Source organism: Antechinus flavipes, chromosome 4 (assembly GCF_016432865.1).
Source record: "Antechinus flavipes isolate AdamAnt ecotype Samford, QLD, Australia chromosome 4, AdamAnt_v2, whole genome shotgun sequence".
Lineage (NCBI taxonomy): Eukaryota > Metazoa > Chordata > Mammalia > Dasyuromorphia > Dasyuridae > Antechinus > Antechinus flavipes.
The window spans coordinates 298,783,487-298,809,371 of NC_067401.1; the positions used below are offsets into that span (position 1 = coordinate 298,783,487).

The 25,885-nt window shown below is 33.3% G+C and overlaps 1 protein-coding gene across 1 annotated transcript in view; it reads right to left on the reverse strand.

The window, feature by feature from the left end:
* MCM9 (minichromosome maintenance 9 homologous recombination repair factor) overlaps positions 1-25,885 on the reverse strand; it is a 177,201-nt gene that overhangs the window by 58,428 nt on the left and 92,888 nt on the right. The window contains exon 8 of the mRNA XM_051997629.1: positions 341-515. Coding sequence (XP_051853589.1) covers positions 341-515 — 175 coding nt within the window. The remainder of the gene's footprint in view (positions 1-340; positions 516-25,885) is intronic.

Here is a 25,885-nt window from a genome sequence, read left to right on the forward strand (position 1 = left end):
GGGGACTGAGACAAAACAGGACATTGTTTACACATATGAAACTATGAATCTCATTATGTACTTTAATATATCCACAAATAGTAGTATATATTATCTGTTTATCTATTCACTAAATTCAATGTTAGTTTCAAAACAATTGCATTTGCCTGTGTTGCCCTCTGAACTTTCCTTCTGATGTGCACCTCTGATGTGCATTTTAAAAGGTCCTTTTTTTTTTTTTTTGGCAATTGTTCTAAATTCCCATCTGCCTACTTCCAAAATTAAAAACAACTCTTCCTTGTAACAAGTTAGCATAATCAAGCAAAATAAACCCACAAATCAGCTAAAAAGAAAATCTTACCCAGCCTTAGCAACACTGATGGTTTGTTGTTCCATTGCTTCATGGATACTGGTTCTATCATGCTCCTTGAGACTGTTAAACTCATCAATACAGCAAAGACCTCCATCTGCAAGGACTAATGCTCCAGCTTCCAAATTCCATTCCCCAGAATCTTTCACAGCAGTCACTGTCAAGCCTACAAAGAAAAAAGCATGTCATTCAAACTTAATATTTATCATAGGCATACTCAGTGCATATAAAAGGAAGTAAAAAGATCCACAAATTTTTTTTCTATTTGATCAATTCTATTTTTAAGGAGTTATTTTATTCAGTAACATTTAGTGCCTCTTTTAACATTAGATCAATTCTGTGTTGTTCTAAGGTGTTATTTTCTTCAGTATTTTTTCCCCTCTTTTTCCAAACTTTTGATTCTTATAAAGTTCTTGCATTGATTTAACTTCTTTTCCCAGTTTTGTCCCTACCATACTTATTTTGAAAATCATTCTTTTTGACTTTCTTTAGCTCTTCTAGGAATTCTCATTGTGCTTGTATCCAATTTCCATTTTTTTCTCCTGCTTTCTTGTAGATGTTTTTACATTATTGTCTTTTTCTGAGTTTGTATCTTGAACTTTCCTGTCATCATTATAGCTTTTTGTGATCATTTTCTTTTGTTGTTGTTTTCTCATTTCTCCAGTCTATTTCTTAGCTTTTAATTTTATGTTAAAGTTGGACCTTGCTTACTTGGGGGGAAAGGAAAAAAAGGTAGGTTATTCTCCCACGCTTCAGGCTTTTTTTTTTTTTTTACAGTGCTGTTTTCACAGATATTTCTGAAGGTTTGTGAGTTTTCAGGGCTTACAAAGTATTATAATCTGGGGACTGGTATAGTCAATGTTTTCCTAGTCTGTGCTCTGGACCTTACTTAGGTAGGGCCCCCTGCTCCTTTGCAGCCATAAGCACTAGGACACCTCACTGCACTGGAACTATGACCAAAGCCTATGCTGTTACAACTGCAAGCATTTCTCTCTGCCTTGGAACTACAATCCAGGACTGAGTATATACACAATGGAATTGCCATACAGCACACAGTCATGTACCCAGTATTAGCACAGCATTTCCCTATAGTCTTTTTCATCAGTTTTTCAATTCCCTTACCACTTCTAGATAGAATTCTTAAAGTTGCTTTATCTGTGGTCACAGTGGTTTTCAAAACTCACAGCTGGTGTTGTCATATCATCCCCCAATCCAGTATCATAGACTTCTCCTTTTGGTCTTTTAAGTTGTCTTGGGGTTCAAAAATGTCTCACCCTAACCTTTTATTAGCTATGTAATTCTAGAATTCAATTTGAGGATTTGTTTTCTTTATTTTTTTTCTCAATAGTAGTTTATTTTTTCAATGTAAAGATAGTTTTCAACATTCATTTTTATAAGATTTTGAGTTCCACATTTTTTTCCCTTTCTCCTTCCCTTATCTCCTCTATCCCAAGACAGCAAGCAATCTGATAAAGGTTATACATATACAATTATTTTAAACATATTTGCGTAATAGTCAATTTGTTAAAGAAAAATCAGAACAAAAAGGGAAAAAAACATGAGAAAGAAAAAGCAAACAAACAAAAAAGGTGAAAATGATACTCTTTGATTTACATTCAGTCTCCATAGTTCTCCCTCTAGAATGACAATTTCTGTTCTAAGACTATTGGAATTGTCTAAGATTACTGCATTGTTTAGAAGTCTATCATAGTTGATCATCACATAATCTTCTTGTTACTGTGTACAATGTTCTCACTTTATTCAGCATGAGTTCACGTAAGCCTTTCCAGGCCTTTTCTGAAACCAGCCTGCTCATCATTTCTTACAGAACAATAACATTCCATTACATTCACATACCATAACTTATTCAGCCATTCCCCATTTGATGGGTATCCACTCAATTTCCAATTCCTTGTAGAGGCATTATTTTAAGGCGTTTGAAAGGAAATAGTGGAAGAGCTCAGTTATAGTTTTCTAATCTGTCCTCTTGGCTCCCCTCTTTTCATGTACAGGTTTCATTTCTAAGATATGTATGGAATTAAGCCCAAATTTGTAAAAATAAGAGCCATTCCATAACTTGTTAAAGTGTATAAATAGACCGTTTTCAGATTAAGAAATTCAAACTATCAATAGACAAAAAAAGAGATCTAAATTAATAATAAAGACAAATAAAAAAAATTCTCAGGCATCACCTCACACCCTTTAAATTAGCTAAGTTCATAAAAAAAGAAACAGCAAATACTGGAGAGGCTATAGGAAAACAGGTAATTTTAATGCAGTTTTGACAGAACTGGTCCAAATATTCTGGAAAGCAAATTGAAATTATGCCATTAAATTGTGAAAACTCTTGGTCCAGAGAGTTTCTAAGTTTACACCAGCAAGAGATAAATGAAAAAGAGAAAAGGGCCTCTATATACAAAAATATTTATAACAACTATTTTTGCATGGACAAATAATTGGAAACTGAGGGTATATCCATTAATTGGGGAATAGATATCTAAAAAAGCTATGGCTTATAAATGGGATGCAATATTATTAATACAATAATGAAAGATATAGTTTCAGAAAAACTGGAGAACACTTATAAAATAATGCAAAATGAAGTGAGCAGAAGCCAGAACAATTTACACAATAAAGGCAATATTATAAAGATAATCAGCTCTGAAAGACTTGGGAACCTTCTTTAACACAATGACAAACCATACAAGGATACAAGATGAAACATAGTATGTATCAATAGATAAAGCTGACGGATTCAGAATACAAATTAGAGAATGTTCATTCATTCATTTGTTCATTCCTTCCTTTCACTTTTTCTTTTGCAGGTTTTTTAAAAAAATCTGTTCATGGGAAGAGAATAGGAAGATTGGAAGAGAAAAATTTTAAATTTATAATAAAATAAAACTGAACTTTAGAAAAAAAATCATAGAAGAACTTTTAGGAACTACTAAAACCCTATAGATAAAATTTATGTCACCACAAACTGTCAAACATCATTACTTTCAGGTCAAAGAAAAAAAAATTAGAAACCATGAAGATACAGGTCACACAAAAATGAATTTCACTTAGAATCACTTAAGATTATGCAACAAATATGAAAAAGGAAAGAACAGGCAAAATAGAGTATACCAAAAGGGAAGAGAAAAAAATAAAAGTGTTTAATAAAAATCAATGACTTCAAAGTAATTTTCTTTCTTTCTTTCTTTCTTTCTTTCTTTCTTTCTTTCTTTCTTTCTTTCTTTCTTTCTTTCTTTCTTTCTTTCTTTCTTTCTTTCTTTCTTTCTTTCTTTCTTTCTTTCTTTCTTTCTTTCTTAAATAACTGTTTATTGATAGAACCCATGCCAGGGTAATTTTTTACAGCATTATCCCTTGCATTCACTTCTGTTCCGATTTTTCTCCTCCCTCCCTCTACCCCCTCCCCTAGATGGCAAGCAGTCCTTTACATGTTGAATAGGTTACAGTATATCCTAGATACAATATATGTGTGCAGAACCGAACAATTTTCATGTTGCACAGGGAGAATTGAATTCAGAAGGTATAATAAATAACCCGGGAAGAAAAACAAAAATGCAAGCAGTTTATATTCATTTCCCAGTGTTCTTTCTTTGGGTGTAGTTGCTTCTGTCCATCAAAGTAATTTTCTTAAAAAATAAAGGTAGAATGTCTAAAATGTTATCAAAGACAACAAGAAAAACTTAGAAGGATAAAAATGTTCTGGCAGCTTTAAAAGGTTGATAATGATCAAGTCATTACATTCTAAAAGTGAGAGAAGAAATATATTGTCACTTCAAAATCTCACTATAATAAAGGTGGGAAGAATATTTCTTCAAGGAGGGAACAAAGAAAGACAAACTCAGGGTTTAGATCTTTAAAACAATAAAAAAAGAGGAGGGGGACACATATGAGGGAAGGAATGAGGAGAAATTTACTATTTCTCACCATTGCAAAGTTACAAGGAAAAAAGTATATACACATTGTGCTGAAGGTCAGGGAAATGAGGATCACCTGTGCCTTGCTTTGAGCTGGGCAAAAAAAGATTTGAGGCAAAAGAGTAGTTAACAGTAAATAAGAAACAGAGCTGACACATGGAGGAGGTGGAGTCAAGAAAGGAGAGAATTGGGAAGGAGTAATTACAAACAATATTATTATAAAAGATTTTTTTAAAAAGTGAGATGTGGCAAGAAACAGTTTTCTAGGCCTCCACTGAGCAAGGAGAGAAAAAGGAGCATACTGGGATCAGACTTCTTATAACTACAAATAACTTACTGATTTCAATTCCCCCCTTTTTGAGCTTTTTGATAGGATATGATAGCAAGAAATACAAACTCAACAATCATACCCATCAATATGAGAGGGATGAATTTGCCCATAAAATGGAGAAGGGTGGCAGAATGGCTAAGAAAGCAAAATTCAATAATGCTTTTTTGCTGGAATTCATGGGAGCTGTTGGAATACACAGGAGCCACCTGACAGTGACTGCTGGAAATCCAACCCAGAATGGATCTCCTCTTGTGAGAAGATGATGCAAGGAAACTTGAGAGGCAGTTGTTATTCTCTGACCTCTCTGACTGAGAGGCCCTTTCGGTGTCTGACCTCTCTCCTCTTCCCTCGGCTTCCAATTTATCTCATTCCCAGTCCACAACCCCTGTGTCAGAAAAGGCTGCCTTGCAACTCCTTCAGATGCTATGATCCACAGGGGTAGAGGCTCTCGGAGAATTGACCTGCCCCTTAACACTTTTTATAAAACAAACTCAAAATATAAAGATTCACAAAGAGTTAAAATGAGGGCTTAGAGTAAGTAGAATCATGAATTTAAAGAAGGCAAAATGTAAAATAGACAAAATAAAAGTCAACAGTCAAAAGAGATAAACAGGTAACCTACATTATCTGCAGGCCCCATAAATAATAATATTATTACTTTAAAATATACATGTACTAAATAACATGTCATCTAAATACTTAGAAGAATGCACATTACTAAAAGAAGACTTATACAATATAACAAAAAATTCCTGGAAACTTCAATTTGCTTTTTTCAGACCCTGAGAAATCTAAAAGAAAGATAAACTAGAGAGAAATTTAGAATTTGAACAGAATATAAAAAAAAAAAAAAGATATGATAGAACTTTATAAATAAACAACTGGAAATATTAGTTCTTTAAAAATATTATTTATGGGACAGTTAGGGGGCATAGTGGATAGAGCACCAGCCCTGGAGAGAGGAGGACATGAGTTTCAATCCAGCCTCAGACACTTGACACTCACTAGCTAAGTGATCCTGGATAAGTCACTTAATCCCAATTGCCTACACACACACACACACACACGCACACACACACATCACACATGTATATACATATGTGTATATATGTACATACCTATAAATATATATGTTTTTAACATATTTTTAGCTTTATACAGCACCTTTACAAATACTGATCATATATATGTATATGTATAAAGAATGCATATACTAGTGAAAAAAGAAAAAATATTAATAGAGATCATGGTGCAATAAAGAGGTTAAAATTCTAAATAAAATAATTCTAAACACTGAGTGTGTCACAAAATAAAAGGACATATCTGTATAAATTAGAGAAGTGGAAATAACTTCCATAGCTGTATTTATGTGAGAATTCTTACCTAAATTAGAGCTAGAGGTGATCGTTCTTCAGTCATTTCAGTTGTGTCTAACTCTTTGTAACCCTATTTGGGATTTTCTTGGCAAAGACACTGAAGTAATTTACTTTTATTCTCCAGTTTATTTTACAGATGATGAAATTGAGGGTTAAGTAACTTTCCTAAGGTCACACAACTAGTAACTATCTGAGGCCAGATTTGAACTCAGGAAGATGAGTCAAAAGACTTCCTGACTTCAGGCCTAGATTCACTGCATCACCAACTGTGCACAGAGGTGATTATAAGAGATGAAACAGAAAATTTTGGTTACATAAAACTGAAAACCTTTGCATGACCAAAATAAATGCAGTTAGAATTTGATGAGAAACATCTTCATAACAAATGTCTCTGATAAAAATTTAGTATCTAAGACATAAGTACTTAATACAACTATATAAGAACAAGAACCATTTCCTAAAAGTATGTCATCAAATAATAGCTAATATTTATATAGTATTTACTATGTGTCAGGCAGTATGCTAAGCACTTTATAATTATAATTTTATTTGGTCAGATGATATGAATAGGTAGCATTCTTTATTTTAAATAAATTTTTATTGATATCTTTTGTTTTTATATAGGCTAAATTCCTTCCCTGTATTCTTCCCCTCACCCCAAGTCCCAGAAAACCCCATAGAATAAATTATATAATATATATGTACACACATGTATGTAAATATATAAGTGTGTGTGTGTATATATGTATGTATGTATGTATTAGAAAACTGGGATTAAATTAATTGCCCAGGGTTATTTAGTTAATGAGTATCAAATGTCTGAGGCTAAACTGGAATTCATATCCTCCTGATTACAGGACTGATGCTCTATTCACTGCAAAATCTAGTTATCGCACAAATAATATTTTTTAAAGAACTAATGGGAAAAAATAAATCAATTTTATCAACAGATAAAAATTATGAAGATAAATAGAACGTAGCATACTTATATACTTACCACCTCTGCAAAGAAGTGGAAGAGTATGTCTTCTCATATCTCTTCTGGGCAGCTATGTTTTGTTATTTGTAATTTTGCAAATTCACTTTTAATTTTTTGGTGATTTTTCTTTCCTTCTACAATGTTATTATCATTTTATATATTGACTCTTTTTATTTCACTTTGCAAATAGTTCATGAAAGTTTTTCTATGCTTTTCTGTATTCACCATTTCTTACAGCTTAGTAATAATCCTTTATATTCATGAATCAAAATTTGTTTAGCCATTCAATCAACAGCCATAAAGCTTGTTTCCGGTTGTTTGCTACTTCAAAGAGTTCTTATGAATATTTTGCTGTGTATGAGGATTTTCTTATCAATATCCCTTAGGGCATATGCTATCCAGCAGTGAAATCTGTGTTAAAAATATGGATATTTTAGCTACTTTATTCACCTAATTCCAGATTCCTTTTCAAAATGGTGGTACTGATTCATAGGTCTACCAATGATGCATCAATTAACAAGCATTTATTAAGCATTTTACTATGTATGATGTACTATGCTAAACATTGGGAATATAAAGAAACATTAAAAACAAGTCCTTTGCCTTTAAGAAGCTCACCTTCTAATGAAAAATTAGTCATTTAGACTGAGATAAATTTATAAAAATACCAGTCATTCCCCAATTGATAATCAAAGGTGATTTTCAAAAGAAGAAATCAAAGTTATCAATAATCATGTGAAAAAATGCTAAATCATTACTGATCAGAGAAATGCAAATTAAAACAACTTTAAGATACCACTTCAATCTACATTGGTGAATATAACAGAAAAAGAAAATGACAAATGTTCGAGGGAATATGGGAAAATTGGTACAGTAATGTTCTGTGTTGATAGGACTGTGAACTAATCCAATTATTCTGAGAACAATTTAAGACTATAGGGACACAAAACTGTGTATACTTTTTTGGCCCAGAAATACTAGTTTTAGGTCTACATCTAAAGAGCTCAAAGAATAGAGAAAAGGACTTATTTGTAACAAAAATATTTATAGCAGCTCTTTTTTTTTTGTAGTGGCAAAGATCAAAAAATCAAGAGAATGCTTATCAATTTGGGAATGGCTGAACAAGTTGTGGTATATGACTGTGATGGAATACTAGTGTGCTCTAAAAAATAACAAAGGGGATGATTTCAGAAAAACCAGGGAAAATATGAACTGTTATAAAGTCATGTAAACAGAACAGTAATGTTGTAAGAATGATTGAATGTGAATCATTTAGCTATTCTGATCAAGACAATGAACCAAGACAATTCTGAAGGAATTATCTTGAAAAACACTATTCAAATACCTCCAAAGAAAGAACTGGTGGAGTCTGAGTATAGACAGAAATATATTTTTTTCACTTTGTTTTTTTTTTTTTTTTTTTTTGCAACATGATTTCACATATATAATTGATATATTTCTTGTCTTCTCAAGGGACAAAAGGAGGATTGGAAAGAGGAAAAAATTTGGAACTCAAATTTTTTTTAAATTTTTAAATAACTTTTTATTGACAGAACCCCATGCCAGAGTAATTTTTTACAACATTTTCCCTTGCACTCACTTCTGTTCCGATTTTTCCCCTCCCTCCCTCCCTCCACCCCCTCCCCCAGATGGCAAGCAGTACTTTGCATGTTGAATAGGTTACAGTATATCCTAGATACAATATGTGTGTGCAGAACCAAGCAGTTCTCTTGTTGCACAGGGAGAATTGGATTCAGAAGGTATAAATAACCCGGGAAGAAAAACAAAAATGCAAGCAGTTTATATTCATTTCCCAGTGTTCTTTCTTTGGGTGTAGCTGCTTCTGCCCATCTTTAATCAATTGAAACTGTGTTAGCTCTCTTTATCGAAGAAATCCACTTCCATCAGAATACATCCTCATATAGTATCATTGTTGAGGTATATAATGATCTCCTGGTTCTGCTCATTTCATTTAGCATCAGTTCATGTAAGTCTCTCCAGTCCTCTCTGTATTCATCCTGCTGGTCATTTCTTACAGAACAATAATATTCCATAATGTTCATATACCCCAATTTACTCCACCATTCTCCAATTGATGGGCATCCATTCATTTTCCAGCTTCTAGCCACTACAAACAGGGCTATCACAAACATTTTGGCACACACAGGTCCCTTTCCCTTCTTTAGTATCTCTTTGGGTATAAGCCCAGTAGAAACAGTGCTGGATCAAAGGGTATGCACAGTTTGATAACTTTTTGAGCATAGGAACTCAAATTTTAAAAAAATGAATGCCAAAGGGGCAGCTAGATAATGCAGTGGATAGAGCACCATCCCTGAAGTCAGGAGGACTTGAATTCAAATCTGATCTCAGATACTTAACACTTCCTAGTTGTGTGACCCTGGACAAGTCACTTAATCCCAATTGTCTCATATCCCCCCCAAATAAAATAAAATGAATGTTAAAAATAAATAAACAATAAATTTTAAAAACTCAACTATTCCATCCTAGTTTAAAAATACAAAAGGTTATTTGTGGAACAGAGTAGCTAAACAAAGCCCACAGATAACTGAACATAATAACCTTTTGTTCAGTAGACCCAAGAACACATATCAGTGATTTAAGAGCTAAGTGCTGAAAAAACCATAATCAATTCAGTAGAAATTAACTTCTATCACATATTAAAATAAACTCCAAAATAATATAGTGACCTAAATACAAAAGATTAAATGATTAACAATTTTTTTGAATTTTTTGAAAAAAATTTTGAAAAAGAATGGAAGGACATATTGCTTCCATAGCAATGTTAAGGGGGAGAAGAAATCTTATCTGAAGAAAGGATAGAGCTGATAATCAATTTCTATTATAAAAAATTTTAAAGTTTTTGTGAACTTTATAAGGTAAAATTTTTACTTGAGAAGATTTTGGGTGAGAGGTAATGATAGCGATGCAACATATAACAAAATCAAACACCTAAATGTACACAGAAGAGAGGGGAAATTCAAAAAGGGTCACAGAAAATTAGATAAAAATGCTCTAGTCATATCTGAGGATCTAATTCCACCTGACTACTCCTTTTCTTCCCCTCCTCAACTCCCTGTTGCCTGAAGCAGCATGTTCCTTCAGAACAGAGCCAATCTTGTGCCATGAGTGAGTTAAGCTACTCTTACTGGGAATGCTACACTGAGGCTGTTTGATTGGGAAATAAATAAAAACATCTATCTAGCTAAGCCTAGTCTAAACTTTATATTATACAATCAGGTCTTGGGACTTCTTACAATCTACACTACCTGCTATAAGCATAACTTCTACCGCAAACCCCTGTCCACTCTACATCTCCTTCCACCTTCTACTTCTTGCTTGGAAACAGAAATTAATTCTACTCAGTGCCACCATTGCTTCTGGAAAGAGTATGAAAACCTGTGAATTTACCATTCCAGTGACTACCAATCAAGAACTTCCCATAGTCACCATTCCAATTGATAAATATTGGTCATCTTTTTCAATTTACATTGTAAACTCCTTGAGGAGTGTCTCACTTGTCCTCCAAAGAATGTTACACTAGAATGATGTAAGCTGTACAGCAGTGTGATACTGTATGCTAAGGAAAAGAGGAAAAAGAGTAGGAATACTGAAGAATACTGAGGCAGTTACTTGTTGACCTAAAAAACTATAGAGATGCATGTTTTCTTCTTGTGGTATCTAAGATATAACAGAAAATGATGCTTCTGATGACGCACATGTGCAAAATCAATAGTCACTGATTATAAAGTGTTGGGGAAGAAACAACAGGAGTACACAGGTTGTATTTTCCTCAGCATTATCTATAGGAGGTAAAGGATATAACAAAAGAAAAACTGATTTAGGAAGTGAACATATCTAAAAAAATAGTGTCTGAGAATAGGATTTAGATTTCTGGATCATGGCTTTCAATAAAGGATGAACAGATTTGTGGCCGGGGATGCAGTATATCTAATAAAAGTTTGTAAGGATATATTTGCAAGATGTCTTGCAAAATGTCTTTGAACTAAAAAGAACAGCAAAAGAAGACTGCCTGTGTATATTCTGAAAGTTAGAACCTATATGGTACATTGTCAAAAAAAAAAAAAGGGAGAACAGAAGCTGAGACAATCAGAAATTGACAGAAATTAAAACCCAAGAAAAGAGCAGAGCCAAGAGCAAAAATATATACCTTATCCAAAAGAATATGCTCAAATATCCAAAGTTTAGGCAATAAAAAGGAATGAGAGATCCTAAGACAAGAGGGTAAATTTGACCTCATCCATGGGATTTGATGAGATGAAACTTATTGGACTGCATTCTGAATGGGTACATCTTATTCAAAAGAAACTGGAGAAAGAAAAAGGGAAGGAAAATAGGGCTGCATTGTGCATCAAGAAGGATAGATTCAGTTATTTTCAGTTGCGTCCAACTTTGTGACCCCCATTTTGGAATTTCTTGGCAAAGGTATTGGAATATCTGCCATTTCCTTCTCCAGTTCATTTTACACATGAGGAACAGAAGCAAACAAGATTAAGTGACTTGCCCTGGGTCACATAGGCAGTCTCAGGGCAGATTTGAACTCATGAAGAGGAGTCTTCCTGACTTGAAACTCAGTGCTCTATTCACTGTACCACCTAGCTACCATAAGGAAAGAAAAAGAAGAGAAAAAAGAAGAGAAAAAAGAAAAATAAAACCAAGCAACCAAACAAACAAAAAAAAAAAACATGATTTCAAATCAGATATTGGGTGTATGACCCTGGATAAGTCACTTAACTTCTCATTTGGAAAATGAGAACAATAATATATTATGCATCTACCTCCTAGCATTGCTGTGAGATCAGATAAGATAATAATTATAAAGGGCTTTGTACTGTCCCTGGCACATAGTAAATGCTATACTAGTATCTATTCAAATGAGAAAATCTAGGGAAGTAGGGAAACAGAGAAAAAGAGAATATATGGGCAAAAGAGAGAGACGGGGAAAAATACAAGTGATTTTTTTCACTGGAGTACACTACAAACATCCAAACAGAAAGGAGAATGAGGATTTTGGGAAACATCATTACACTGGCACAGTAGTATGATGTAGAGGATGCAATTATCGAGACATCTCCTGAAACACTTGTTTGGCCAAACACAGAGCAGCTAGCCTGCATTACTGATAATTTCGCCATCCAAAAAATGAAGGATGTTAGAAGGAAAGATTCTGTCCTTGATCTGATTCTCAGTACCAGGGATACAGGGTTTAGAGTTTCTTATGCAGGAGGAGAAGTAAACGTGGCTAGTTTGTGATGCAACCTGGATTTTGGGAAAAGAAATAATGGGTTCAGAGGAAAGATAGGTCCATGGACTAAAATATTTAGTGTCAGTCAGTCCAGGATGGATGGGAAATACTCGAGAATGATTTTCCGAAGAAACTCAAGGCAAACAATTTAAAAGAGGAAGAAAAAATGGGATTTGTTTGAAGATGTATATATGTATGCACAAGGAACTTACCAGTCAATGTAGGTTTAAAAAGAGAAATGTACAGATGATAGCAGGAAGACCAGCTAACAGAGAATGAATATAAGAGCATGGCATGGTCTTATATAATAGTGGGAATAGTAAAACTTAGAATAATCTGAGGCTGGTGAGGAAAAATAAGAACAAAGGGTCTTTTTAGTTATATTGGGAGAAAAAGGAAGATCAAAGAAGGGAGAGGATCTTTGGGATAGAAGGAGTGATAATCATTTGATAACTGAAAATAGAGCTGTTTGTTTTTTGCTTCTATTTTCTTTTTTTTCCTTTTTTTTAAGATTTCTTAATCACTTTATTTGCATAATTCCAAATTGCTTTCTAAAATGTCCATATCATTTCAAAGTTCCACTAACAATGTATTCTTCCACAAGTCCTCTAACATTGACTGGCTTTTTAAATTATCTTTGTCAATTTGCAGAATGTGAGATGAAATCTCAGAGTGGTGTTAATACATTTTTCTCTTATGATTAATGTGGCTGTAAATATCCACTAAAATTTTTATTTTAAAAAATTGTCATATGCATAGCAGAATATGAGAGAATTTAAAATATAAAGCAATAAAATTTCATATAAAGCCTATGTAATAAATGCCACACATTATGTTGAGATGTCAATCTTTACTTCCTTGTAGGTTTTCTTTGTTCTCTGTTAAGAACTTTTCTTTTTTTTTTTTTTCCCCTGAGGCATTTGGGGTTAAGTGACTTCCCCAGGATCACATAGCTAGGAAGTATTACGTGTCTGAGACCAGATTTGAATTCAGATTCTCCTGACTTCAGGGCTGGAGCTCTATCTACTGAGCCACCCAGCTGCCTGTTATGAATTTTTGATTTTTTTTTACCCTTCTCTCTCCCTCCACCTCACCTAAGTATGTATGTATACATACACATATACATATACACACATTCACACATTTATGTACATATATAATCAATTTATACTAAATCACATATTTATAAACATACATATTCATACACATTTATGTAAGATCTTATGCTTGTTTATTCTGTTTCTCTTAAGGTGGATAACATGTCTTTACATAATTTTCTAAATGCCTAACTCATCAACTTGTATATCATAGCAATATTCCAACTTTATGCAATCTAGCTATTTTAAATAGTCTAAAACAATACTTATATGGCTGACATATAGCATAATTTCCCTATTTTTTCTCTTTTAATTAAATCTATTTTGCTTTGTAAAAAGAGCAGGGGTAGTAATCATAATCTCAGACAAAATTAAGTTAAAATAGAACTACCCAACCCCTTGTCTCTTACCTCTTCCTCTGTCCTTTCCCCTTGCCCTCTTGTTTCTGTCTGTATTTAGAAGACTTTTATAACCTTCCAAATGTGTTGTTCCCTCTTTATTCCATTCATATTAATCTATGTAATCTTCTATACCCCCCCATTCTCTTTTATTTTTTTGCTCTTATTTCTTTCTGAACTTTTACCTTTTCCTACATGGTTTGGCTTTTTAGAATCACATCATTCTTAGCTCTACCCCAATCTTTCTTTCAAACTACCCACTTAATTATCTTAGACATATGGTTTACATTTCCATACATAAAGTATAGTTTGTCCTTACAACTTGGATCTTAAATGTCAAATTTCTATTAAGTTCAGGTTTTTTTGCCACAAAAATCCTGAAAGTCTGATAATTTATTGAATGTCATTTTTTTCCCCATTCAAGATTATATTTAACTTTGTTGGGTAAAATATTTTTTGGCTGCAAGCCTAGTTCTTTTGCTCTTCCATATATAGTATTCTAAGACCTGTGATCTTTCAATGTAGCTGCTGCTAGGTCTTGTGTGATTCTAATTGTGGCTCCACTGTATTTGAATTGGTTTTGTTGTTGTTGCTTATAATATTTTCCATCACCTGGGAGTTTCAGAATGGGACTGAGATGTTCCTGTAGGTTTTCCTTGCAGAATCTTTTCCAGATGCTGATAGGTAGATTTTTTTCTATTTCTTCTTTCCCTTCTTGTTCAAAAACATCAGGACAATTTTCTTTAATTTTTTAAATATTATTATATTGATTCTTTTTTTTAAATTATAGCTTTCAGGAAGTCCTATTATTCTTATGTTTCCTCTTCTTGATCTGTTCTCCAGATCAATTGTTTTTCTTATAAGATGTATAACACTCTTTTCTATTTTATTATTTTCTTGGTCTTTAACTTCACTGATTTATTTTGCAAGTCAAATGGGGTTAAGTGATTTGCCCAGAATCAAACAGCAAGGCAGGATTTAAACTCAGGTCTTTTAAAACATTTATTTTGAACATGTTTAACATATATTGGATTATTTGCCATCTGGGAGGGGGCAAGGAGGGGAAAATTTGGAACACAAGGTTTTGTAAGGGGCAATGTTGAAAAATTATCCATGCTTATGTTTTGAAAATAAAAAGCTTTAATGGAAAAAAAACCTCAGGTCCTCCTGACTCCAGGACCAGTGCTGTATCCACTGTGCCATTTAGCTGTCCATCCTCTCCCATTCTGATTTTTAAGAAATTTTCTTAAGATCCTAGATTTCCTTTTCTAGTTAACTTTCTTTTCACAATCTTGTTTTTCTTAGATTGCTCTTTTTAAAATTTCCCCCCACTCTCTCTCATTTGCTTTTTAGAGTTGTTGGTTTTGTGTTCTATGAATTCTTTTTAGGCAGATGACTATTTAACATGACTCTATGTAACTTTGATGACCTAGAAAAAATAACAACAAAGTTCATATGGAAAAACAAAAAGGTCAAGAATTTCAAGGGAATTAATGAAAAAAAAAATCAAATGAAGGTGGCCTAGCTGTACCAGATCTAAAATTATATTATAAAGCAGCAGTTACTAAAACCATCTGGTATTGGTTAAGAAATAGACTAGTTGATCAATGGAATAGGTTAGGTTCAAAGGACAAAAGAGCCAATAACTTTCATAATATAATATTTGACAAACCCAAAGATCCCAGTTTTTGGGATAAGAACACATTATTTGACAAAAATTGCTGGGAAAATTGGAAATTAGTACTGCAGAAACTAGGCATTGGCCCACATTTAACACTGTACACCAAGATAAGGTCAGAATGGGTTCATGACCTAGGCATAAAGAATGAGATTATAAATAAACTGGAAGAGCATAGCATAGTTTACCTCTCAGACCTGTGGAAGAGGGAGGAATTTATGATCAAAGAAGAACTAGAGATCACTATTGACCACAACATAGAAAATTTTGATTATAACAAATTGAAAAGTTTTTGTACAAACAAAACAAATGCAGACAAGATTAGAAGGGAAACAGTAAACTGGGAAAACATTTTTACAGTCAAAGGTTCTGATAAAGGCCTCATTTCCAAAATATAGAGAGAATTGACTCTAATTTATAAGAAATCAAGCCATTCTCCAATTGATAAATGGTCAAAGGATATGAACAGACAATTCTCAGATGAAGAAATTGAAACTATTCATAGACATATGAAAATATGCTCCAAATCATTATTAATCAGAGAAATGCAAATTAAGACAACTCTGAGATACCACTACACACCTGTCAGATTGGCTAGAGTGACAGGGAAAGATAATGTGAAATGTTGGAGGGGATGTGGGAAAACAGGGACACTGATACATTGTTGGTGGAATTGTGAACACATCCAGCCATTCTGGAGAGCAATTTGGAACTATGCTCAAAAAGTTATCAAACTGTGCATACCCTTTGATCCAGCAGTGTTTCTACTGGGCTTATACCCCAAAGAGATACTAAAGAAAGGAAAGGAACCTGTATGTGCCAAAATGTTTGTGGCAGCCTTGTTTGTAGTGGCTAGAAGCTGGAAAATGAAAAGATGTCCATCAAGTGGAGAATGGTTGAGTAAATTGTGGCATATGAATGTTATGGAATATTATTGTTCTGTAAGAAATGACCAACAGGATGAATACAGAGAGGACTGGCGAGACTTACATGAACTGATGCTAAGTGAAATGAGCAGAACCAGGAGATCATTATATATCTCAACAATGATACTGTTTGAGGATGTATTCTGATGGAAGTAGATTTTTTCAATAAAGAGATCTAACTCAGTTTCAATTGATCAAGGATGGACAGAAGCAGCTACACCCAAAGAAAGAACACTGCGAAATGAATATAAACTGTTTGCATTTTTATTTTTCTTCCCGGGTTATTTCTACCTTCTGAATCCAATTCTCCCTGTGCAACAAGAGAACTGTTTAGTTCTGCACACATATATTGTATCTAGGATATACTGTAACCTATTTAACATGTATAGGACTGCTTGCCATCTGATAGAGGCGGTGGAGGGAGGGAAGGGAAAAATCGGAACAGAAGTGAGTGCAGGGGAAAATGTTGTAAAAAATTACTCTGGCATGGGTTCTGTCAATAAAAAGTTATTTTTAAAAAATCCATAGCTAATGTTCATATAAAACAAAAACAAAAACATTACTCTCTGTATTAGAAGAGGCTTTTTTTTTTTTTTTTTGCTTTGGTTTCTTCTTCTGAAAATGAACCCTGGTCTTCTTTCTTCCTGTATTTACTTTCTATAGTTGTGTTCTTTCTTTTTTGCCTGCTTTTATTTATTTTTATAAGCTTGTTGTTTATAATCACTTGTAATACTGGGGTGCAGGGAATGGTACCTCTGCCCTGCATGTTCCTTCTGTTCTTCCCTTCGTCTGGAACCAAAATCAAGAACTCTACTCTCGTGTAAGTTTCTCCAGCTAGCAGTGTCCCTGTCTCATTGCTTCTGTACTCACAATATGCTGGTTCCTTCTCACCCAGCACCATGTCTTAGCAGTATAGCTGGATCTGGCATCCCTTATTGGCAGATAAGCATTGAGATGGTTGATTCTTCATATTGTCCAATTCTCCACACAGTCTAGGAGGTGAAGGTTCCTGTGGCTGAAGGACCAGCCTAACCCCCAATCCAAATAATCCTAGGGGTGATGTTTGCTGTTTTCAGTGGAGCAAGTCTGGCCAAACCTCCAGCCTGGTATCTTTCTTCAGATCTTCCCCCAGTTGACCCAAAAGGACCATTGTTCTGCCCCAACTCCTTGTTTATTCCCCACTTCAATGTTCACTCTGCAGTGCTATTTTGTCCTATTTGTTTGGGAAATCTGGAGAGCTTGGAATTTTCTGACCAACCCCACCATTTTCCCAAAATTCTCTAACTACTTCTATTTTGTCTGCAAAAGAGAATGACTTTACACTAGACATAAAAAAACAAAAGTGACTAATAGGAGAATTAGTAACTAATATAAGTAAGGAGATAGTAAAAAAAAGCATTTAACTGCTTTTCATGATTTCAAGTCAACTGGCCCAGATAAACATCATCAAGAACAAAGCATGCCAGATTAATCTCTCTTTTTTAAAAAAACTGGATTACCAAACTAGTAATTAGGGAATATTATTTATAAAATTTACCTAGATTTTATCAAATTTTTTGATAAAACATTTCATATTATTCTTGAGGGGAAGATAGAAATGCATAGCTTAGAATGACAATAATACAAGAAGATTCAGAACTGGTTGACTGAGCTCAAAAAATAGGAATTATTGGCCCAGTATTAATGTGGCAGATCTCCAACGGTGTACCCCAAGAATCTGTACTTGGCCATTTTTATAAATGATATGGATAAAAGCATAGATAGTATGCTCATTAAATTTACAGATGACAATGCTCATGTCAGGTTGGGGATAGGGTGTGGCAGAAGTAGTAACACAGTAGATAGTAAAGTCACAATCCAAAAAATTTAATAGGTTAAAATACTAGTTTGAATCTATTAAGATACAATAGAGATAAATGCAGTCTTGTACTTAGGAATAAGAAATCAATTCCACAAAACATAAGATGAGAATAATCCAGATGTACAGGAAGCATTCTTTGCTTTAAGGCTGGTATTATAACATTTACTAAAACAATGGTATAGGTTAAAAAAAAAAACAGCAAAGAATCAAAGGAATTAAAATGCACTCTGTGTAAAATCCTAACTAAAACCCAAATGTGTCTAAAGTATTCCTAACTAAAAGCCCAAGAAAGACAATACTCTCAGTATAATAAAGTACTGCAAAACAACTGGCAATGTTCATTTATCAAAATTGTGGGGTTTGCATTTTGTAGCCTTTTCTCAATCAGGAAAAAAAGTTATTTTTGAATGTTATGTAACACATAAATCAAGATAGAAAAATAAATTATAAACTTGCAACAATGGCTGTAAATAAAATTTTCTCATAGGCAATAGTTTGATTATGATACATACATAGCATGAGAATGGCAGAGCCAAGATGGTGGAGGGTAGATAAAGCTCTCCATAGTTTCCCTCAGAATCAAGACTAGATCAAGAGTCTGAATGGATTCTTAAGTAACAGAACTCCAAATCATTCAGAGTGTAATAATTTTCCAGATTAAGGTACCTTGGAAGGACTTCAGGAAAAATCTATCTCAATTGGGCAGGGGGGAACATGGCTTAGTACAAGGCAGCTGGGGAGGTCTACTTCAGAGCACAGTGTGGGGAATCTAGTGGGAGGCTTTTAGGCAAAAAACAGCAGTGTTAGTGACTCTGTCCTGATTGAAAAGGGCAATAGATCAGCAGATCAGCTCTGAGACTTCCAAAACAACTACTGAAAGAAAATTGTGAGCCCCTGAACCCCAGCACAACAGGCAGGTCTTGGCCAGGCCACTCAGAGCAGAGGGAAAGTCTGCAGCCCTAGCCCCAGCTCCTATTGCCCTGCAGAGGAAGGTCAGGACAATATCCCTTATGCCCTAAAAGCATATCTCTATCTTTAAAAATGATCAAAAACATGTTCCAACCTATATTAGATTGCTTGTTGTCTAGGGAAGAGGGGGAGGTAGAGAGAAAGAGAAAATTTTGGAACAAGGTTTTGCAGAGGAGAATGTTGAAAATTATACTTGCATGTATTTTGAAAAATAAAAAAAAACATACTTTTTAAAAAAATGAATAAAAAAGCAAAAAGAGCTCTAGTCGTAGGTAGCTCCTATGGAGGTAGGGAAGACCAGAACACAAATCTAACAAAGGCAAAATGCCTTCAGGTGAAGCTTCAAAGGGAGCTATGAACTGGTCTCCAGTTAAAAAGGCTCTCTTGGAAGAGTTCAAAAAGGATCTTAAAGAGATAGAAGGAAAATGGGGAAAAGAAATGAATGTTACAGAAGCATTATTAAAGTTTTGGGAATATCTTGGAAAAAAAGCTGATTAAAGAAAACAACTCCTAAAAAAATAGAATTGGAAAAAATATCCACTGAACAAACCAATTCCGTTAAAAATACAAGTGGCCAAATGCAAAAGGAGATTAAAAAAAAAAAGCTAACTGAAGAAAATAATTCACTAAAAATTAGAATTGGACAAGTGGAAGTGAATAACTCAATGAGAAATCAAGAATCAAACAAAATTTAAAAAACATGAAAAAAAAAAAAAAGAAAGAAAATGTAAACTACCTCGTTGGAAAAACAACTGACCTAGAAAATAGATCCAGGAGAGAGAATCTAAAAATTATTGGACTACCTGAAAGCCACAATGGGGGAAAAAAAGTATTGACACATACACAGCATAAAACTAAGATAATAAATAATAGACAAAATCATGTCAGCTATGTGGTAGAATATAAGTGATACTTTCATCTACTCACTGTAAAAAAAACCCCACACCCCAACATAACACTCAGAAAAAGTCTTAAAACACATATTTTAGTAAGAAATAAATTCAATAAAGAATAATAATACTGAGAACCAAGACATCCAGAGATTTCATTAGTCCTGCTTTTTGATTCAAAATTGCATCAACTAAATTTTCAAAAGTTTATTTAAAGCAAACATTACTTATAAATGTCATAGATATTTCATACATCTGTTTTCTTCCCAATAAAAGACCTTTGATAAACATCTAAAATGTCCAGGTTTATCACAGTTGAGATGAAACTGGAACAAATACTGGTATCATTTTAGCAAACCTTTTCTCAAATGTTTTGAGTGTCAGAAATTTATTTAACCAACCAAAATAATCAAAACAGCACAGCATATGTTGCAAAGAAATCAAAATATTGTATAAGTAACAGGAAGACAAAGTGTTAGTACATTAAACAAAAGCTTGCTGAATATAAAGGGATGAATGTCTATTGCATAGTAAATAAACTGAAAATCATTTCCAAGGGCAGCAAGCATTCTGAAAAGAATCTGAAAGTTTTAGTGGATTGTAAACTCAATGAACAGTGTGATGTGAAAGTCAAAAATAGTGATGCAATTTTGAATTGCATTAGGAGGGGGATAGTTATCAGAAATAGGAGGGTAATAATCTCACTGAAATATGCCCTTCACAAACCTCATATATTCAGAGCATCACAGTTTAAAAAGGACACTGATGATAAACTAGTTTGTCCAGAGGAGGGCAGTCAGATGATGACAGGCATTGAGTTCATAATATATGAGGATCATTTGAAATAACTCCGTATGTTTAACACAGAAAAAAGGAGATTTAGGTGAAAAATAGTAGTTCTTTTCCAATACTGGAAGTGCTCTTTTAATGCAGAAGGGATTGTACTTTTTCTGTTTGGCTCCAGAGGGAAGAGCCAGCAGCAGTGCTCATTATAACATGTTATATGCTAAGTTATGGTCATATGGTTATGTATAACATGGTATGTTGTAGTGAGGGTGAGATTAGATAGCTATTGGAGTCCCTTCCAATGCTTACATTCTGTGATTTGTATCACTAAAAACTAGCACAATACCTAGAACATATTGTTAGATGCTTGATAAATTCCTTGATACCCTTTTGATTCAGAAATCTTATTACCAGGCATAAATCCTAGGGAGGCTCAAAGTCAAAAGAAAAGGTCCCATATGCATAAAAATATTTATAGCAGCACTTTTTAAGGGAACAAAGAACTAGAAAAAAAGTGATGGCCATTCATTGAAAAAAAATTTAAGAAAATATGAAAAAATATATAAGAAAATATAATGCTTATATGTTAGTTATATATTAAATATAAGAAAATATGAAATATCTAAAGGAAAAAATAACTGACCTGCAAAAAAGATCAAAAAGAGATAATCTGATGATTATTTGACTATAAGCAATGATTTTAAACAAAGGCTAAACATCATATTTCAAGAGATCATCTAGGAAAACTGCTCCAATATCCTCAAACCAGAAGGTAAAAAAGTGTGAAAGAATCCAGTGATCACAGCTTGAAAAAGATACAAAATTGAAAACTTCCAAGATTATTACTGCCAAATTCCAACGTTCTTAGGTCAAAGAGAAAATACTTCAAACAGCCAGAATGAAATCATTCAAATATCATTATAATCAGGATCACATAAAATTTACCACATTAGAGGAGCAAAAGGCTTGAAATATAACATCTAAAAGGCAAAGGAGGTAGAATTACAACTAAGAATAACCTACTCAGCAAAACTGAGCATGATCCATAAACAGGAAAAAAATGGATATTTAATGAAGTAAAAAACTTTCCAACCTTCCTAATGAAAAGACCAGAACAGAAGACTTTTAAATATAAAACTAATAAGAAAAATAAAAAGAGAAATATGAGACATCATCTGAGAGTCAATAAGATTAAACTGTTTTTCTTTCTATAGGGAAAGATGAGATATATTTTCAAAGACTTTTGTCATTATTATGGCAGTAAAAAGAATTTTACATAGAAAGAGAATTCCAGGATGAGTCAATTATGTTTGGATGATGTTAAAAAAAAAATGGATAAGCAAGAAAGAGGGAATCCCTGGGAGAAGAGAAAAGGGAGAGGAAGAAGGGAAGAAATTATCTCACATAAAAGAGATATGCAAGGAAATGATTTTATAGTGGACAGGAAAATGGTATGGGAAGAGAATGGGCAATATTTGAACTCTACTTTCAACTAAATTGCTTCAAATAGGGAAAAGAATATATCTTTTAAACACTTCATCTTATCCAAAAGGGAAGTAGGAAGGGAAGGGGAGAAGAGAAAGGGAAAAGTGACAAAAAGGAAGTTCAGAAGCAAAACAGATTTTAGAGCAGGGATGAGATAAAAAGAGAAAGAAAAAAAATGAACAATTAGTAGTCATAATTGTGAATGTGAATGGAATGAACTCATCCATAAAATAAATGTAGATAGCAGAATGGATTGGAAACCAGAATTCAACAATATGTTGTTTATAAGAAACATTTAAAATAAACATACACAGAGTTAAAGGGACTGGAGCAGAATCTATTACACTTCAGCTAAAGTTAAAAAAGGCAGGGGTTAACAATTTTGCTCAAAGCAAATAAAATAGAGCTAAAAAGGGAGGAGCAAAGAAATATCTTGCTAAAAGGAACCACATAGCATGAATTAATAATAATAATACTAAACATATATGTGCCATATGGCACAATATCCAAATTCTTAAAAGAAAAGTTAAATGAATTAACAGGAGGAAATAGATAGTAAATAGACAAATCATATAACAATCAATTATTTCAAGAAAGACAATAACAACACGGAGAAAACATTCTAAAATTAGTGGAACGCAGCCAAAGCAGTACGTAGGAGAAATTTTATATCCCTAAATGTAATACATCAATATATCAGAGAAAAAGCAGAACAATGAATTAGGCATGCAACTAAAAAAAAAAAAAAAAAAGGAGAGGGGGGAAAACAAATTTAAAATCTCTAATTAAACACCAAAATGGAAATCCTGAAAATCAAAGAAGTGATTAATAAAGTTGAAAGTAAAAAAAAAAAAAATTGGAATAATGAATGGAAATTAGGAGCTGGTTTTCTGCATGGAGCAGGGAACACAATAAAATAAATAATTGACTAATTTCATTAATAAGATGTAGTATTATTGGATATAAATAGTTTTGGCTATATGAAATGAAAAAGATTTTGCACAAACAAAACTAATGCAGCCAAAATCAGAAAGAAAACATGAAATTGGGGAAAAGATTTATATCATTTCTCTGATAATGGGTTCATTTCTCAAATATATAGGGAATTGGGCCAAATTTATAATAATTATTCCTCAGTTGATAAATGGTCAAAGGATATGAACAAGCAGTTTCAGAAGAAGAAATAAAAACTATTAATAGTCACATGAAAAAATGCTCTAAATCACCATTGGTCAAAAAAAATGCAAATTAAAACAACTCTGAGGCATCACCTTCAACCTGTCAGATCAGCTAATATATCAGAGAAGGGAAATGACAAAAGCTGGACAGGCCATGGGAAAACTGGGATATTGTTGCACATTGTAATGGTGAAACTGTAAACTAGTCCAACAACTCTGAAAAACAATAACTATGTTCAGATGTTCATAAAATTGTGCATATCCTTTGACCCAGCATAGAAAGCATAGGTCTATATCTCAAAAAGATCAAAGAAAACAGGACAGGGACCTCTAGCTGCTCTTTTTGTGATGACAAAGAATCGCAAATTGAGGGAATGCCCATCAATTGAGGAATGACCAAACAAATTATGGTGTATGATTGTGATGGAATATTATTGTGCTGTAAGAAGTAACAAAGGGGATGGTTTCAAAAGAACCTGGAAAGAGTTACATGAAGTGATGCAAAATGAAGTATATATCAGTATATAGTAATAGAAATGTTGTAAAGATTGAGCAACTGTGAAAGACTTAGCTTCTCTGAAGAAGACAATTCCAAAGGATCCATGATTAAAGATGTCATCTATCTCCAGAGAGAAACGATCAACTCTGGATGCCAAGTCAAGCATACTTTCTTAAACTTTATTTTTATTGTTCTGTTTCTGTTCTCTTTTAAAACATGGCTAGATGGAATATAAATTTAGAATGACTTCACAAATATAATCTATATCAAATTGTTTGCCTTCTCAAAGAGTTGGTAGGAGCAAGAGAGAGGGAGGGTGAATATTTGGAATTTAAAATTTTAAAATACTGAGTGTTTAAAAATGTTTACATGTAATTGAGATATATTTTGAAATAAGTAAAAAACATATATTTTTAAAAAGCTAGGGTCCATTGTCACTGATGGACAAAAGAATTTATTAGATATTTTAAAATTTTAAAAATTAAAAAAATAAATTTTTTTTAAAAAGATATTTTAAAACAGATATTTTAAAAAATCTGGTTGTCCTTATAGTTTCATCTTTAAATCCTTTTGGTGAGACTTAATTTACTCTAACATATTATTTACAGTTAAAAGACTACATGAGAAGAACAGAGAAGATTTGCAAGTGATTAAAAGTTGATATTTGGGAATTTTTTTCTTTCAAGTTTTCACTTAAAAGCCTTGGCAGAAGATTAAAAGAAGTAGGTAGTTTTGTAACTCTCATTCACTATTTGATTGTCTCCTTCATTGCCCCTCCACCTTGCCACACAATGGATTAGAAGAATATTGTCACAGAAAGTCCAGCACTACAAGCCCTGGCTGGGAAACAGAGATAAAAAGAGTTTAAGAAGGTAAAGCACAGCTGGCAAAAAGTAGAGGAATGAATATATCAACTATCTCTTAGCTTTCTCCTCTCCCTACTTAATGTGCCTTTGATTTAGTCCTTTGACCATTCTTGGAAAAAACAAAATTCACTACCACTTAGAAGAAACTTTATTAGCAGTACTGGTTATTAAAGATATTATATATATGTTTATATATATATACATATATAATATGTATATGCATACATATTATATATGTATGTATGTATATATGGGGGGAATATTTAGAGACACCATGTTCCTTGTTTTTTCTCAAAAAACTCATTTTATACACACACACATATTAAACCCAGTGACAAGGCATAGATTATGATAGTAATTTTTCTTGTATTTATGGATTCAATTCCTGGCCCAGGCACAAATGGAAAACCATATCCTTGACTTTATTAAGACTTAGTGCTAAACAGCCCAGACCTACTTATGGGTTTTTCTTGATTTAAATAAGGAAAAAACCCATCAACCTGAAATGAACTACTAAATGGAGTAGAATGTTGCTTATTTTATAGTGGGAAGAACCGTCCAAAAAGGGCTATTAATAGTAGCACTATATTCCCTGCTAACTCATGGCCCACCTAGTTTTATAATCTGATCTGATGAGAGCAGATACAACAGTGATGAGATGCTGTATGGAATTTACTTTCCAGCAGAAATATTAAACATTCTTCATGTGTATCCAGAGTTACAGTTTCAAGAGCTAGTGGATCAGACTGGGGGAAACATTCTTTACAAACACAGAGAGAAAGAATTTAGATACCAATGGGTTAGCCATAAGCAAAGAACAATAGCTTTGCTTGGAGTTAAAGAGAGGCAGGGTTAAAGCTATGATCCTGCAGTATGCCATCCAAAGGCTCCCTGAGGATGAAGTTTATGCATATTTGGTTCCAAAGCCATACCATGTACAGCTTCTAGAAATACAAAGGCCTACCAACTAGCCATTTGTCTGTTTTGGACATGACTTCCTAGAA